This window comes from Panthera pardus, unplaced genomic scaffold (assembly GCF_024362965.1).
Source record: "Panthera pardus isolate Hobbes unplaced genomic scaffold, ASM2436296v1 HiC_scaffold_18, whole genome shotgun sequence".
In the NCBI taxonomy this organism is placed as follows: Eukaryota; Metazoa; Chordata; class Mammalia; order Carnivora; family Felidae; genus Panthera; species Panthera pardus.
In genome coordinates, this window is record NW_026526743.1 from 16814584 (window position 1) to 16832176 (window position 17593).

Below are 17593 nucleotides of genomic sequence, written 5' to 3' on the forward strand. Positions count from 1 at the left end.
GTGGTTAGGGATGAGCATGGGAGAGTGATGGTGGTGATTATGGCTATAAAGAGGGAGCACAAGAGGTAAAATCGGTGTAGTAATGGTCTTGGTCTGTGTCTTGATTGTGGTGGTGTTTACAGGAATCCACATATGTGATGAAATGATATAACTATACATATGCGTTGTGCCAATATCAGTTTCATGGTTTTGATATTGTGCTTTATGTAAGATGTATTCGTTGGACAAAACTGGGTAAAGGGTACTCTTGCAACTTCTTGTGAACTTATAATTACAGTTGACCCTTAAACAACTCAGGGTGTTTTGGGGCACCGACCCTTGCACTGTCAGAAATTCATGTATAAATTTTGACTTTCCAAAAACTTAACTACTAGCAGCTTACTGTTGACTGGAAGTCTTACCAATAGCATAAATTAACACATACTTTATATGTTACATGTGTTATATAATGCTTCCTTAAAGTAAGCTAGAGAAAAGAATATGTTATTAAGAAAATCATATGCAAGAAAAATTAATTTACAGTACTGGAAAAAAATCTACATATAAGTGGATCCATGCAGTTTAAACCTGCATTGTTCAAGGGTCAACCATATTTCAAAATAAAAGCTTTTGTAACATATTCTGGTCCCTAAGATCTATGCAATTTTATTTTATATTTTTATTTCCTAAACACTGTTATGTGCTTTTAAAATTCTGGTTAAATTATAAAATTTTCCATACTATAAATGTAAAATTTTCACATACTATAAATGTACTATTATATATTAAGGTTATTCTGTATTTCTTGTTACTAAAGTTATAATTCTTAGTACACATCAATTATTCATGGGTTTTTTTCCACATTGGATGATGGTTGTGTCTCAGATATGAAATTCCTTGGCCAAAGGATTTAAAGTTAGAATACAATGTGCCCAATTAATTTAAGATAGTTAATTGATTTGTCATTAAAAAAGTTACTTTAAATCATAGAAAATTATGTGAATACCTTAAACCATATTTATTTACAACCCATAACCATTTACCCGTGTTTCATTATAGGGCCAGGGCATGCTCTCCCTAATTGGAGTTCTGCCTATTCTTATATTAACCACACTAGTAATTCATTCTCCTAATTTTTTGGTTTCTGTTTTGAATAAGAATTTAGTTAATCTTACTGTGGAATCTTTCCCCCCAGTCTTTATAATTGACTCCAAGCTACTAAAATAAAATTTGTAGCCTTCTTAAATGAGTTTTTTTAGAGTATTCACTTAGTTTTCATAAAAAACAATCTTTCTTTCATATTTCTTTATATAATGATACTAACATATACAAGTTAAAATGTCAAAAACAGTTGGTATAAACAGGTTTGGAAACAAATAGCAGATTCATGGTAAACACATGGGTATCTGGGAGGTAGCTATGACTTGAATGTATTTCTATATTGTGGAAATTAATACTTATGTTTTCAGAAGGATCAGAGGGCATTGGTTCACATGAAGGTCAGGGATGGTATCAGTTTCAACGTAGTCTCACTACAAATGAGCTATTTTTATTTTTTTTAATGTTTATTTATTTTTGAGAGAGGCAGAGTGCAAGCAGGGGGAGGGGCAGAGAGAGAGGGAGACACACAATCTGAAGCAGGCTTCAGGCTCTGAGCTGTTGGCACAGAGCCCGATGTGGGACTCAAACTCACTAACTGTGAGATCATGACCTAAGCCAAAGATGGATGCTCAGCTGACTGAGCCACCCTGGTGCCCCCAAGTGAGTTATTTTTAAGTAGAGACTTCTAATAGTTTAATAGTTTAAAGGCTATTGATTTCTAGGGAGGATGGATATTTCTTGTTTACTGAATTACTGGTTGTATTTATTTGATAAATGTCTGCTGTGTGCTTGATCTATCCTTACCATTTGTTGGCTTAATATTTTGTATTTTTGGTGTGAGTGGGCATTCACATAAAAGAAACACTAATACACTAATACCCAGTTAGGGTGGCCAGAAGAATATTTATCTTTATTTTCTTTAAGACTTTAGTTTTATTTTGGTCCTAAAATTTTTGCTTTACAACTTAAGATAAAACTGAAAAATAATAAGCTGCATATATTTGAAATCTGCAGTTTGGTCTGTTCTGACATTATGTTATGTACATGAAATAATCACCATAATCAAGAAAAATATACTTCAGTTATTGCCAGATTTTCCTTGCGCCCCTTGCCATTCATTCCCCTTTCTACTCCCATCTTTGAGATCACTACCTGCTTTTTGTAACTAGATTAGTTTATATGCTCTAGAGTGTTACATAAATTGCTATACAATGTATGCTTTCTTCCTTTTTGCTAGCCTTGTGTCTTTTGCTAGCATGATTTTGAAATTCATCTGTGTGGTTGCATGTATCAATAGCTTATTTGTTATTTCTCTGTAGTGTTCCATGTATGGCTATACTTTATTCATTCATTCACCTGTTCATGAAATTTGTTCTGAAAATCCTCAGCCATTATCTTTTCAAATATTGCTACTTCTCCCATTCTTCCTCTCTTCTCCCTTTAAGGTTCCATTTACATTTACATTTAATCTTCTAACTGAATCTGTCATAATGCTTCTGTTAGGACTTTTCCAACCTTTTTCTCTTGGAGTTTTTCTTTTGACTTGTATTGGTTTCTTTTTCTTTCTTTTTTTTTTTTTTTAACTTGTATTGGTTTCTTGTTCTCTGCTAAAATGATTAATTTTGTTTTTAGCTTTTTGAGCATAGTTACTTTTTTTTTTTTTTTTTTTTTTTTTTTTTTTTTTATTTATTTTTGGGACAGAGAGAGACAGAGCATGAACGGGGGAGGGGCAGAGAGAGAGGGAGACACAGAATCGGAAACAGGCTCCAGGCTCCGAGCCATCAGCCCAGAGCCCGACGCGGGGCTCGAACTCACGGACCGCGAGATCATGACCTGGCTGAAGTCGGACGCCCAACCGACTGCGCCACCCAGGCGCCCCGAGCATAGTTACTTTTAAACCCTGTCTCATAACTCCAATATCTAGAGTGCTTTTAGGTGTATTTCTACTATTGTTTCTGTGGTCTGTTTACATTCATATTGTCTGGTTACTTATTTAATTTTGTGCCAGACAGTGTTTTCAAAATGGTAAAACTAATGCCCAGGGTACCTTCCTTTATAGAGGATTTCTATTTGCTTCTCTCAAGTACCTGAAGGCATTAACATTTTGGTTGCTATCTTAATCCATCACCCTCCTTAGATAGTTTGAAACTGAACTATAGTTCCTGTGTAGGTCTGCCTCTGTTTTACTCAAGTTTCTTATTTCTAGCCTTTCAGTTATAACAGCATGAGGAATGCAGACAGACCCTGGATACTAATCTCTGCCACCTTAGCCCTGAGATGTCATAAATTCTATCAGTCTCTAAGCCAAATGCTAGTGCCAATACAATCTGAATAGTAAAAATTGGCTGAGCCTTTTCAGTATATCAAATAATGTCATAATATTTTCTTATTTTGTTCATCTAAAATATTTTACCAGTAAGTTTGACAACACATAGAGATTTGGTTAGAGATGTTTGTTTTCTTGTATAAGTTTTAAAGTTTTTTTGCCATTGATGTCTTTAATTTACTGATAGTTTTTGTTTGTATATAGTATAAAGAAGAGTTATAATTTTTTCCCCACACAGTTATAGTGAAACACCACTTGTGGAATAATCTTCTTCCTTCTGTCATAATCTTAAGTTTCTGCGTTGTTTCTGAGTCCTTGATTGTCTTCCACTGGGTTATATATAGAGATACTATTTGACCAGAAATATGTAAAAATTCTTGACACGGCTGAGAACCTACTCATGGGTGGTTTTTTTTTTTCTTTTTAATATAAATTAGAAGTGATTCTAGTAGGCACTATTTTATTTTTTCCAGCTATGTTCACTTGTTTAGTTCAGGCTCAGGATAAGCAGCAAGTTAGGTTTCACCAAGAAGAGATGTATAAAGAGTCATAATTAAGGACCTGGAATGTAAATGGAAGTGAGAAAAATCGGAGGGTGATACAGAGTAAAAATATAGTAGGATCATTATTTCTAACTTTCATGTTTGTGCTGTGTTTGGGGTGTCCCATAGCTTGTTTATTAAATTAAGAATATGCAGATCGTGACCTGCTTAATGAGGAGGCACAAGCCACCCACACAGGGTTGGCAGGTAGCTCCCTCAGCATCCAAGCTTCTACTTTGGAGAAGTGAAAATGCTGGAGTCATTGTGATTGAAGGCACAGGTTTAATACATTTACACAAGGGAAGTTAAATCACAAGATTTATTACTTATGAATTGTAGAAATTCAAATTGGGGCAGGGGCACACAGTGAGCTGTGGGAAGGACAGTCCTCCATCCCAGGTCATGAGCAAGTGGGAGATAAGAAAGCAGAGTAGCAAGCACCTTACTTAGAAGGTAGCTGGGGTCGAGGTCAGTAAACTTTTTGTGGGCTCAACGCTATGTGGCTATTTTTAAAGTGACTGGGAAAAACCACGCAAGAACTCATGGTGGGAATCCTAAGCTCAGATCTTTATCTAAATGCTGAGGTTCTGGGTGTGGGCAGGGTTGTCATACTGTAAGATGCCTAGGCAGCATCTCAAAGTAACTTTTCTCATCACATTCTATTTAATCTGAGGAATTTATTTTAATGTCTTTGATTTATATTCATTTGATATTTCATTTATCTTAAATGCCTTGCCTGTAATAATTAGCACAGTAATAATAATCATTTTCTAGTAGTTGTTTATGTGTGAGATACTGTTAAACCATTTCCAGTCCCCTCCGTTTTTCTTCTCTAATCGTTAATCATCATCATCATCGTCATCATCATCATCATCATCATGTACTACTTGTGTGGTGCTTTTTCTGTGTTAGGCACTTTATAAAAATAGTATGTTTTCCCAACCCTCTCAATAAATCTCTTTAAAAAAATATATTAATGTCCCTATTTATCATATGGAAAAATAAGAGCTCAGTGAAGCTCAGTAATTTTCTCATAACCTAAAGATGGTGTTAGTGAACAGAACTGAGCCTGAAACTGTGGTCTGTCCTTTTTCCACTACAATACACTACTACTTATACATGTAACTGAACTGCCTCTCAACTTCTTCAGTCACTGCTAGAGTACTTGCTCAGTTCTCACCTCTCTCCTCCCAAGAAAAATTTGTAGCATAAGCACATGACAATTTCATCAAATCCTAGCACATATCAAAAATGAGTCACACAGGGGTCCTACTTATTCTTAGCTCATGCCAGACTCCTTGCCCTTGACAAAACTTCTCAAAGTATTTTCCTTTTTGAACTATTACCCATAATTATGTCCTTTAACCTAAATGCAACATACCTGTGTTACTGAGTTCCTGCTCTTCTGTTAACTCTAGACCAGACAACTTCCCACATATAAGACTGATACTCTTATTTCCCAACATTACTGTTTTTAAGCTCGGAATTATGTAAGATATTCATTGTAGTATCTTGCATAGTATTTGAAATTTGTAAATATTTTGTGAAATATTTTCAGTGGCCTTGGATAGAAGGGAAAGGAAGAGAAGACCTGTTGGAAGGGCCTGAAAGCATAAAGCAGAATGGTTGAGCAATACTATAAACTCAAGAATAAAGAAAACAAAAGCACCTTGGTTGAAGTCATGTGACAAAAAGATGGCTTGGTTTTATACAGTGGAGGAAATGAGCAGGGTGAAGTCTTTAAGTGTGCAAAGGCAAATTGAAGCATAATTAAGTAGCTGTAATTACATTTCTGCATATTTGTCTTTGAGTTAGTTTAGATATGCTCTTGTTTCATCCTATTTGTACAGAAAGTAATATGGAAGCAGGATATTCAGTAAACATGGAAGGGATTAGACAGTGCAATGTGTTATGTTGTTCTCACATGACTAAATGATCCCAGTTGTGCTTCCTGGTACCTGGTTTTTGTAATATTATCCTTTATTCATCCTAAATTCCCCCTACTCAACTTTTTTTGTTTGTTTTATAGTGTATTTTTTACAGAATTATTTTTTTAATGCCTGACATATGCTGAGGGTTGATTTATCATACTGAGTGAAACAGTTTTATCTTTACATTGGCTTTCCATGATTGGGTGGTACCCGATAATTATTTTCTTAAATTGAATTGCTCAGGTGAATTTGACCAAAACAAAGGTTTTGGGTTTCATTTTGTTTTGTTTTGTTTTTTTCCTTGAGAGAGAAAGTAGGGGAAGGACAGAGGGGGAGAGAATCTTAAGCAGGTTCCACCCCCATCATGGAGCCCAATGCAGGACTCAGTCTCACAACCATGAGATCATGACCTGAGCTGAAATCAAAAGTTGGACGCTCAACCGAATGAACCACCCAGGTGCCCCTAAAACAAAGCTTTTATATATCGAAACACCCACCTCAACTTTTATTAGTTCTCTTAAATTTCTATTTATTTTCCACCTTTTTTTCATATCACCCAGAATTTGAGAATTTCTTAAGCCATTCACTTCTTGTGTGCTTTATGTATTTTAAGATTTACTTCTTATATCTACATTGGAGGTTTTATTTCTTTTTGAACAGTAAAACAGTAGGAATTTACCTTCTTATCTTTCAGACATGCCGTTCAGATGTCAAACCAAGGAGTTATCACAAAAAAGTGTTACTTTTGAGAGAGAATTATCTCAATTGGAAATCTGTAAAAAACACAACCTTGAATATTCATGTTTTAGGGCTGACTGGGAAAGCAAAGGTCAGTTTGAAACACAACAGGAAAATCAGGAAGAATGTTTAAAGCAAGTTATACTCATCGATGAAAAAATGTCCACTTTTAACCATCACACAGCTCACAGACATGATACAGGAAAGAAACTGAATGAATTTAAAGAGAGTGCGAAAGCCTTTTGTTCTGGCTCGGACTGTGATCAACATCAATTAATTCACACTGGTGAGAGATTTTGTGAAGATAAAGAATATGAGAAGACCTTTCTTTCTGATTCAGAACTTACTCAATATCAGACAGTACACTCTGCCAAGAAAACATATGAATGTAAAGAATGTGGGAAGGCTTTTAGTTTGCGTTCAAGTCTTACTGGTCACAGGAGGATTCATACTGGTGAAAAACCTTTTAAATGTAAGGAATGTGGGAAGTCCTTTAGATTTCACTCACAACTTAGTGTTCATAAGCGTATTCATACTGGTGAGAAATCTTATGAATGTAAACAATGTGGGAAAGCCTTTAGTTGTGGCTCAGATCTTACACGACATCAGAGAATTCATACCGGTGAAAAACCTTATGAATGTAATGAATGTAGAAAGGCCTTTAGTCAGCGATCACATCTTACTAAACATCAGAGAATTCACACTGGTGAAAAACCTTATGAATGTAAGCAGTGTGGAAAAGCGTTTACTCGTGGTTCACACCTAACTCAACATCAGAGAACTCATACTAGTGAGAAATCTCATGAATGTAAGGAATGTGGAAAAGCCTTTATTCGTGGTTCAAATCTTGCTCAACATCAGAATGTTCATGTTGGTAGGAAACCCTATGAATGTGAGAAATGTGGAAAAGCCTATATCTGGAGTTCGCACCTTGCTAGACATCAACGAATTCATAATGGTAGGAAACCTTATGAATGTAAGCAATGTGGGAAGACATTTATTTGGGCCTCCTATCTTGCTCAACATGAGAAAATTCATAATGAGAGGAAACTCTATGAATGTAAGGAATGTAGAAAGACCTTTCGTCATGGCTCAGAGTTTAATCGGCATCAAAAAATTCATACTGGTGAAAGAAACTATGAATGTAAACAATGTGGAAAGACCTTTTTTCGTGGTTCAGAACTTAATCGACATCAGAAAATCCACACTGGAAAGAGACCATATGAATGTGAAGAATGTGGAAAAGCCTTTCTCTGGGGTTCACAACTTACTCGACATCAGAGAATACATACTGGTGAGGAACCTTATGTATGTAAAGAATGTGGGAAATCTTTTATCTGGGGTTCACAGCTTACACGACATAAGAAAATTCATACTGATACAGAATCATATGAATGTAAAGAAAGTAGCCAGATCTTTAGTCCCCATCCATATTTTACTGAACAGAAAATTCACAATGGTGAGAATCTCTATCAATGGAAAGACTATAGGAACACCTTTAGTCAGGACTCAGACTTTGCTCAACACCAGGATATTTACACTTTTGAGAAATCTTATGAATGTAAAAATTTTGAGACATTTTCTCCAAGCTCTCATCTTATTTCACTTTTGTGAGGTCTTAGAATATAAAAATATAGGAAGTCTTTATTCATAACTCCTTAATTGATGTCAGTTAATTCCTTCTTTTGAGGAACTCACAAGTATAAGTAATATTGGAAGAACATTTGACAGAGCACACAACACACTAAATAGCAGAGAATTCATAATGCAATCTATATTAATATAGGAAAGCATTTACTGATTGGTTTTCCATTTGGAATATCAGGGTAAAACCCTATGAAAAAGATGACACTGTGATTCTCTTGAATCATTCTTAAAAGCATTCTCCACATCATCGATACTACTCTGCATAGAATTTAAATCTAACTCACATAGGGAAACCTTCCATTCCTATTAAATTTTGTTATAGTTCCACAAAATTATACCAAAGGTGAATTTCTGTTACATAATCTTGGAAAGCCTTGAGCTGTGTCATGCAGTTTATTTGACATGTCTTAGTTTCAACACATCTTATCTTTGTATTTTTTGGAAAGTAACTTGAATCTGTGTTTCCTTATTTGATTACAAGGGTTAAATGAGCTTGATGACTTCAATGACTTAATAACCATCATTAATATTAGTGTTAGACAACTTCTATGAGAGGAAGACCTTAACAATATAATGAATGTAGACAAATATGCCATCTATATGTGTGTCTTATTGAACAGCAGGATGCTAATTCTGAAGAAAAACCAGTCAAACGGAAGGGAAGAAAGCTTTGACTCAGTATTAAATTCATTTGCTGCATAAAAAAATTCATACTATAAAGAAAGCCTTATTGTTTGTTTTTTTTTTAATTTTTTTTCAACATTTTTTATTTATTTTTGGGACAGAGAGAGACAGAGCATGAACGGGGGAGGGGCAGAGAGAGAGGGAGACACAGAATCGGAAACAGGCTCCAGGCTCTGAGCCATCAGCACAGAGCCTGACGCGGGGCTCGAACTCACGGACCGCAAGATCGTGACCTGGCTGAAGTCAGACGCTTAGCCGACTGCGCCACCCAGCCGCCCCAGAAAGCCTTATTGTTTTAATGAAAGTGGAGTTGTTGAATGCTCACCAGTGGTTTGTTTGTTTGTTTGTTTTTTTTTTTGGTTTTGTTTTTAAAGGCATTTAGAAATGATTTGTCCCTAACAGATTTCTAAAGCCAAATGTCATATCCATTTTATCACCACAATGACAATTTATTTTTTTTTAAGTTTATTTATTTCGAGAGAGAAAGCATGAGCAGGGTAGGGGCAGAAAGAGAGAGAGAGAGAGAGAGAGAGAGAGAGAGAGAGAGAGAATCTCAAGCAGGCTCCCCACTGTCAGCAAGAGCCCAATGTGGGGCTCAATCTCATGAACTGTGAGATCATGACCTGAGCGAAAATCAAGAGTCAGATGCTTAAATGACTAAGCCACCCAGCTGCCCCTGAAATTTAGAAATTAGAAAATAGCCAAATGAATTCTGATCTCTTGGAAATTTAACACTACATTTATAAATTATCAAAGTAACGAGCAAATCAAAAGTGAAATTACAGGCTTATTTAGATGTGAATGATAACAAAACTCCTATATGTCAAATCCTATGAACATGACCATGGCAGCTCTCGATGGAAATTACTCTTATGTATGTAACAAAGAAAATTGAGGGAAGTTTACTTCTTGTCACCACTGTATTTCCAGCACTTATAACAGTGCCTGTCATATTGTAGAGTCCCAAGTATTTGTCAAATTAAATAATGATTACTTAACAAGCTAAAGTAAGAGCTAATGCCCCAATGGGCATTTGAATTGATAGAAATGTGTTTTTTTCTTAATTTTTTTTTATGTTTATTTATTTTGAGAGAGTGTGTGTGAGCAGGGGAGGGACAGAGAGAGTAGGAGAGAGAAAGAATCCCGAGCATTCTCTGCACTGCCAGAGCAGAGCCTAAGGTGGCGCTTAAACTCACGAACCATGAGATCATGTCCTGAGCCAAGATCAAGAGTCGGATATTTAACCAACTGAGCCACCCAGGTGCCTCTGAATTGATGGAAAGCTTTATTTAACGAAAATAAAGAAAAATTCATGGAATAAATAACAATACAGAAGGTTTTTTATTTTAAGTCAAAATGTTTCTTGGTAGCAATGCCTTAACATTATCATAAGAAAGGAGAACTGTGGTACATGTTTTAGAGGGTATTTTTAATGGCAGTATAAAGAGATATAAACCTTACTAGAAACAAATTTTAAATACAATATAGTTTGTTTTCTAGGAAAATAAATTATTAAATTTCAAGAGTAACTAAAAGGGGCCAAAAAATTTAACAGTTAGAAAAAATAATCTTTATAACTCATGTAGGAGTACAGGCTGCTCCCTGAAGAAACAAAATCCTATGGAAAAATTGCTAGCAGATTCTAAAAGACTAACGTAATTCTGATAACAAAATTAGATGTGGAGTAGCCCTTGAACAACAAATTCCAGAAGAATTTTACTCATGAACATACATGACAAAAACTAATACAGGGGCACCTGGGTGGCTCAGTCAGTTAAGCATCTGTCTTTGGCTCAGGTCATGAACTCACAGTTCATAAGTTCAAGCCCCACATCAAGCTCTGTGCAGAAAGTGCAATGCCTGTTTGGGATTCTCTTCTCCCTGTCTTTCTGCCTCTCCCCCACTTGTGCTCACTCCCTCTTTCTCTCTAAAAACAAAAACAAAAAACTAATACAATAGTCAAATGATGTTTACCCAGAATGTTTAAACTCTGACCTGGATAGGTGATAATTCTGTAGTTTATGCATAACAGCAAGGTGTATCATTGATGAAGATGTACTTTACCAGTTCAGCACTTAATTTATTCTAAGGGTATTTTCTTGATACCTTTTAGTATTACATAAGTTAAAGAATATTGAGTTTATGTACATGTATGTAGCACATAATTCAGTTCTTTAACAGTAGTTAAACAGTATTAGGGAACATACTTCCCTCTGAAATTATTGTCTTCTGTGGAATTTCTCAACTCATGTGGGGAAAGTGAAATTTTTTTGTTATATTACTTTATTGTAATAAACGAGCCATTTTCATTCATGCTGACTATTTTTGTTAAGGTGATGATTACACTGAGAAATGTAACAGCTTTCTGGACGTCCATATACAGATAACTATGGCCATTCCTTTTTCTTTTGGCCTAGACTTCTGTGTTGAGTTTAGTATCAGTGTGCATATCTGGTGCTCTTGTCTCCTTCATTGTGAATTCCTGGATCTCCTTGAATGCCTGAGGTACGTGTTTCTTGAACCCCTTTCCATTGGTATGTTTGTGAATTTTGATAATGTCTTCTCTAGTCTACCATAGAGATAACAGAAATTCTTTAGTCATTCCCTAACGACCTTTCTTTGCAGGAACCATTCTGCTAGATTCATTTTGGGAAAGAATTTTTTAATCATTAGTATTAGCACAATTGGATGAAATTTTTGAAAAAAAAATCAGTTTCCTCTCTGACAGTGTAAAGTAGGATGAATTCCCAATAAATCCAGATATCTAAATGTAAAAACTAAAAATAAAACAGAAAGAAACTTTACAAATACTACATGGGTGAATGGGTGAATTTATTTATAACCCTGGAATGGAGATATTAAGAAGTATGACTCAAAAATCCAAGTAGAAATAAAGAAAAAAGTAAATAATTTTTATAGGACTCCATGTTAAAGATAAAGGACAATGAAAAATTGGAGATATTTGCAAGTATATCACAGACTAATATCCTTAAAGATTCTAAAATTTGAGATGAGAATGCAAGTTACACTACATTGAGATACCACTTCATCCCTACCAGATGCACAGAAATCCTAAAGGGTATTAATATGCTCTATTGTCAAGACTGAAAAAACAAGAACTCTGAAATTGCTGATGAAAATGAAAAAATATAGTACAGTCCATATAGGAGGGAATTAAGCAATGTCCAGGTGTAGTCTCATGCATTTACCATAAGACCAGCACCCTTATTTCTATCCCAAAGATACACTCATAAAATTACAAAATATGGTATACACTAAGGAATTTTTTAAAAACATGATTTGTAAATGCAGCAAATTGGAAACAACCTAGATGTCCAGCAATAGACTGGGTGAATTAACTATCATATGAATGTACAGTGGAGTATTGTGCATCTGTGTTTTTCTAGGGAGTGATCTTCAGAGTATCTTAAATGAAAAAGAGGTAAGTGCAGAATATGTTTATTATACTAATATTTGTGAAAGAAGAGGGGGATACTATATATACCTGTACTTTAAAAAAATCTCGGGGTGCCTGGGTGGCTCAGTAGATTAAGTGTCCGACTTCAGCTCAGGTCATGATCTCATGGTTCATGAGTTTGAGCCCCACATCAGACTCTGTGCTGACAGCTCAGAGCCTGGAGCCTGCTTCAGATTCTGTGTCTCCCTCTCTCTTTGCCCCTCCCCTGTTCACAGTCTGTCTCTGTCTCTCAAAAATAAATAAACATTGAGAAAAAAAAAAAAAAAGGAATCTCAAGATGAAACAACAGGGGAGGGCAAGGATGAAAGGTTTATCTTTGGTTATACCTTGTTTTTTGTTTTGACTTTGGATCCATGTAGATATTTTACATATCAGCTTTTATTTTAAAAATTAAGTCAAAAAGGAAAATAAACCTGTATCAAAACCAGTGGATTTGATTCTACATCATGTTCTGGTATAACAACATAAAGAATAATAATTTCAAACGGTGTTAAAATATTTTGACTTACCATTAGGAGAATATCTCAAAGGTATTCTGTATCTCAAGCACAAAGAGAAATATAAAGAAATCTAAACTGCCTTTATTAGTCTTTTGTTAGTGGTAATATTGGTATTATTTTTCTACCTAAGGGGTTTATTTATTTTTTTAAGTAGGCTCTATGCCCTATGTGGGGCTTGAACTCATGATCCTGAGATTGAGAGTTGCATGCTCTACCAACTTAGTCAGCCAGGCACCCCTACTAAGGGGTTTAAAAACATTAGTGACCTAGAAGCTATGAGTTGCCCATGTATCCAGACTGTAGTTTTCAAATTCCATTTTCTATAAAAAGAAAAATTTCTCCTTAGAGAAATGGCATAAGACAGGTCAACAGTAGAAAATGTATATATAATTATCATAAAATGTCTTATTGTACCTAAAAGCAATAAAGCTATCAAAGACTACAGGATCATTAACCTAAAGGAACTGACCAAAGATAGGATCAGTTAAGCATCAGAAACTATTGCAATGGGTTGAAACTGTGTAGGTAAAACTGCCTAAATTCAAAATGGAAAAAAAAAAGGGCGGGGGGGGGGGGGGGGGCTTTATGAGTTTGCCAGAGTACTAGCATATTCTGAAATTTTGGTAAGGAACAGAACAGAATTTTGGTAAGGAACCAAATTTCTTTTGGTAAGGAACAGAACCAAGTATTTATCATGATTTTTCTGTACAAGCTGTAATCAAATAGTTGGCAAGAGGAGGTTCAGAAATGACAGACTTAGAAAGTTACATTTGGCATCATTTAATAAAATAATGGAATTGGCAACAATTCATAATAAATGGGTTATTGGGAATTTCAGAAGATAACAATAAGGTTGACAACACTTTAGTTGGCCAATCTTAACACTAAATTGGAACACCATGGTATTAATATGCCTCGTGTGATGCCATAGGAAGTAGGAAGTACTACCTAAGTTATATTTCCCAACACTGAATCTTAATCTAATTTAACCTCCAGATCTAATTACCAATTTATAGGAAATAAAATGAATTTAAAAACTTGTGAGTGGTATATGAAGGTCACAAATTGGCCAAATCAGAATGTGGAAAATTCTATGGGACAAATTGCCAAGTTTCTTCAGTAAATGAGTGGCATGGTAAGGAGGGAGAAAAATGAACTGCCTTAGTTCAAAAGAGACTTAAAGGTAACTTATCAACCAGATTCAAAGTGTGGAACATTCTTGAGTCCAGACTTGGAACAAATAACTGAACAGATATTTTGAGGAAATCATGAAAAATTGAACATGGATTGGGTATTAGATACTAATTAATTTTGTTAATTTGGTTGGATGTGGTAAAGAGACTGCATATGTCCTGGTGCACATGCCTGGGGTGGGAGGGGGAGGGGAGCCAACCCCGGGCTTGGTAGCATTCTCAGGGGTGTGCTTTGAGAAAGCCCCCTCCCTTGAGCACTGTGGGAAGAAGGTTTATTGCCCCTGCAAAGACAAAAGACCCTGAAGGCGCCAGCCAGAGGCCCTTTGTCAACTGAGCAGAGTGCTATTTCAGAACTGGGTGTCCACATGGAGCAGGATCCTTTAAGACATTGGGTTTTGGATCCCAGTCGAGCACTGGGGAGTCAGGGGAGACTGTAGAGCAGGGCAAATCGGCCACTGAAGTCTGTGCTGCTCTGTCAGGGCAGCATAAACAGTGTGGTTTGGGACACCTGGTAGGAGGAGAGATTGGGGTGTCGCCATTTTCCTCCACATCACTAACACAGTGGGGCTTCAGGGAGCAGCACAGCCACCTCCAGTGGAGGTGGGACCCACTTACACCAAACGTTGCCCTTCCGAGGCCAGGAACTGCTTATTTACCAGGGTGAGACTGACACTCACTGAACTAGTTGGTCCCTCCTCCAGACCAGCACAACCACTGTTTCCAAGGCACCAACAGACAACTGTCCTGCAGTTTTGTATGTTAGTCTGTTTTTTTTTCTTTTTAAATTATTATTATTATTACTTCTTCTCTTTTCCCTGCATTACCTTTCTACTTTCCTTCCCCCCGACCCCCACCTTGGAATCAGCCTTATAGTTTCTGATTTGATTTTTGGTCAATACTTATATATTTTTCCTTTTTTTTTTTTTTTTTTTCTGTTCTGGTTGTTTAATCCGGCATTTTTACTCTATCCTTTTTTTACCTTTTCTGTATCTCCTTTATTTTCCTGTCTTTCTGGATTAAGCCCAATAGTTTCTTTGATTCTCTCTGCCTGGTCTTTTTTCCCTCCCCTATCATTTTGCTCTTTGGTTAGGGTAAGGTTTCTTCCCCCCCCCAACTCCTCCTATTTTCCAGGGTTACCTCAGTGAACAAATCAAAGCACACCTGGTGGACAGTCCAATCCACCACTATGAGTAGTTAGATAAAGCAGCCAAGACACAATAATAGAGTGCATGTAACACACTCCAAAAACACCTCCTAAAGTGCCAGGCCCTGAACAGTGTATGACCCCCCCCCCCCTTTTTTTTTTTAAAGATTTAAAAAAAAATTTTTTTTTAACATTTATTTATTTTTGAGAGAGAGAGAGCATGAACAGGGGAGGGTCAGAGAAAGAGGGAGACACAGAATTGGAAGCAGGCTGCAGGCTCTGAGCTGTCAGCACAGAGCCCAACACGGGGCTCGAACCCATGGACAGCGAGATCATGACCTGAGCCGAAGTCGGACGCTTAACCGACTGAGCCACCCAGGCGCCCCACTCCTTTTTAATATAGTAGTACTTGCAGGTGCAGGACACATGACAAGCTATTAGAAGATGTAAAGGACAGAAAACTAGCCAAAATGATGCAACAGAAGAATTATCCTCGAAGGGAATCCCAGGAAGAAATGACAGCCAGAGAATTGCTCAGAACAGATATAAACAATATATCTGATCAGGAATTTAGAATAATAGTCATAAGACAAATAGCCGGGCTTGAAAAATAGCATAGAAGACAGCAGAGAATCTGCAGAGATTAAGGACCTAAGAAATAGTCACAGTGAACTAAGAAATGCTGTAAATGAGCTGCAAAATAAGCTAGATGCAGTAACAGCAAAGATAGGTGAAATAGAAGATAAAGTATGGAAAATGATGAAGCTGAGAAAAGTAGAGAAAGGAAGTTACTAGATCATGAGGGAACAATTACAGACCTAAGTGATTCAATGAAATAATATCGATATCATAGGAGTTCCAGAAGGGGGAAGAGAGAAGGGGGAAGAAGGTTTATTTGAACAAATTATAGTGAGATGTTCCCTAATCTGGGGTAGGAAACAGGCATCCAAGTCCAGGAGGCACAGAGAACTCCCAGATCAACAAAAATAAGTCAACACCATGACATATCGTAGTGAAACTGGAAAAATACAAAGATAAAGAGAAAATTCTGAAAGCAGCTAGGGACAAAAGGCCCTTAACATACAAGAGTAGACACATAAGGATAGTAGCAGATCTGTCCACTGAAATTTGTCAGGGCAGAAGGGAGTGGCAAGAAATATTCAATGTGCTGAATAGGGAAAATATGCAGCCAAGAATCCTATATCCAGCAAGGCTGTCATTTAGAGTAGAAGGAAAGAGAGGGGGTTCCGGAAGATGGCGGCGTAGGAGGACGCGGGGCTCACAGCGCGTCCTGCCGATCACTTAGATTCCACCTACACCTGCCTAAAGAACCCAGAAAACCGCCAGAGGATTAGCAGAAGGGAGTCTCCGGAGTCAAGCGCAGACTAGAGGCCCACGGAAGAGGGTAGGAAGGGTGGCGAGGCGGTGCGCGCTCCACGGACTGGCGGGAGGGAGCCGGGGCGGAGGGGCGGCTCGCCGGCCAAGCAGAGCCCCCGAGTCTGGCTGGCAAAAGCGGAGGGGCCGGACGGACTGTGTTCCGACAGCAAGCGCGACTTAGCGTCTGGGAGGTCATAAGTTAACAGCTCTGCTCGGAAAGCGGGAAGGCTGGAGGACAAAGGGAGGGAGAGCTGCTGAGCCCCCGGACGGCAGAGCTCAGCTTGGCGGGGAACAAAGGCGCCAGCGCCATCTCCCCCGCCCATCCCCCAGCCAAAATCCCAAAGGGAACCAGTTCCTGCCAGGGAACTTGCTCGCTCCGCGCAAACACCCAACTCTGTGCTTCTGCGGAGCCAAACCTCCGGCAGCGGATCTGACTCCCTCCCGCTGCCACAGGGCTCCTCCTGAAGTGGATCACCTAAGGAGAAGCAAGCTAAGCCTGCCCCTCCAGCCCCCGTGCACCTTGCCTACCCACTCCAGCTAATACGCCAGATCCCCAGCAACACAAGCCTGGCAGTGTGCAAGTAGCCCAGACGGGACACGCCACCCCACAGTGAATCCCGCCCCTAGGAGAGGGGAAGAGAAGGCACACACCAGTCTGACTGTGGCCCCAGCAGTGGGCTGGGGGCAGACATCGGGTCGGACTGCGGCCCCGCCCACTAACTCCAGTTATACACCACAGCACAGGGGAAGTGCACTGCAGGTCCTCACCACGCCAGGGACTCTCCAAAATGACCAAATGGAAGAATTCCCCTCAGAAGAATCTCCAGGAAATAACAACAGCTAATGAACTGATCAAAAAGGATTTAAATAATATAACAGAAAGTGAATTTAGAATAATAGTCATAAAATTAATCGCTGGGCTTGAAAACAGTATACAGGACAGCAGAGAATCT

At 37.8% G+C, this 17593-nt stretch overlaps 1 protein-coding gene across 10 annotated transcripts in view; it reads left to right on the plus strand.

Moving 5' to 3' along the window:
• ZNF790 (zinc finger protein 790) overlaps positions 1–17593 on the plus strand; it is a 57298-nt gene that overhangs the window by 11681 nt on the left and 28024 nt on the right. For 4 of the 10 annotated variants that reach the window (XM_053906364.1, XM_019423059.2, XM_053906363.1 and 1 more), the window contains one exon: positions 6574–9000. In XM_053906364.1, coding sequence (XP_053762339.1) covers positions 6574–8231 — 1658 coding nt within the window. In that variant the 3' untranslated portion in view covers positions 8232–9000. Of the gene's footprint in view, positions 1–135; positions 235–6573; positions 9001–11365; positions 13005–15250; positions 15434–15474; positions 16496–17593 lie in introns of those variants that run through there. The other 6 variants (XM_053906369.1, XM_053906368.1, XM_053906367.1 and 3 more) reach the window with 6 other exon arrangements.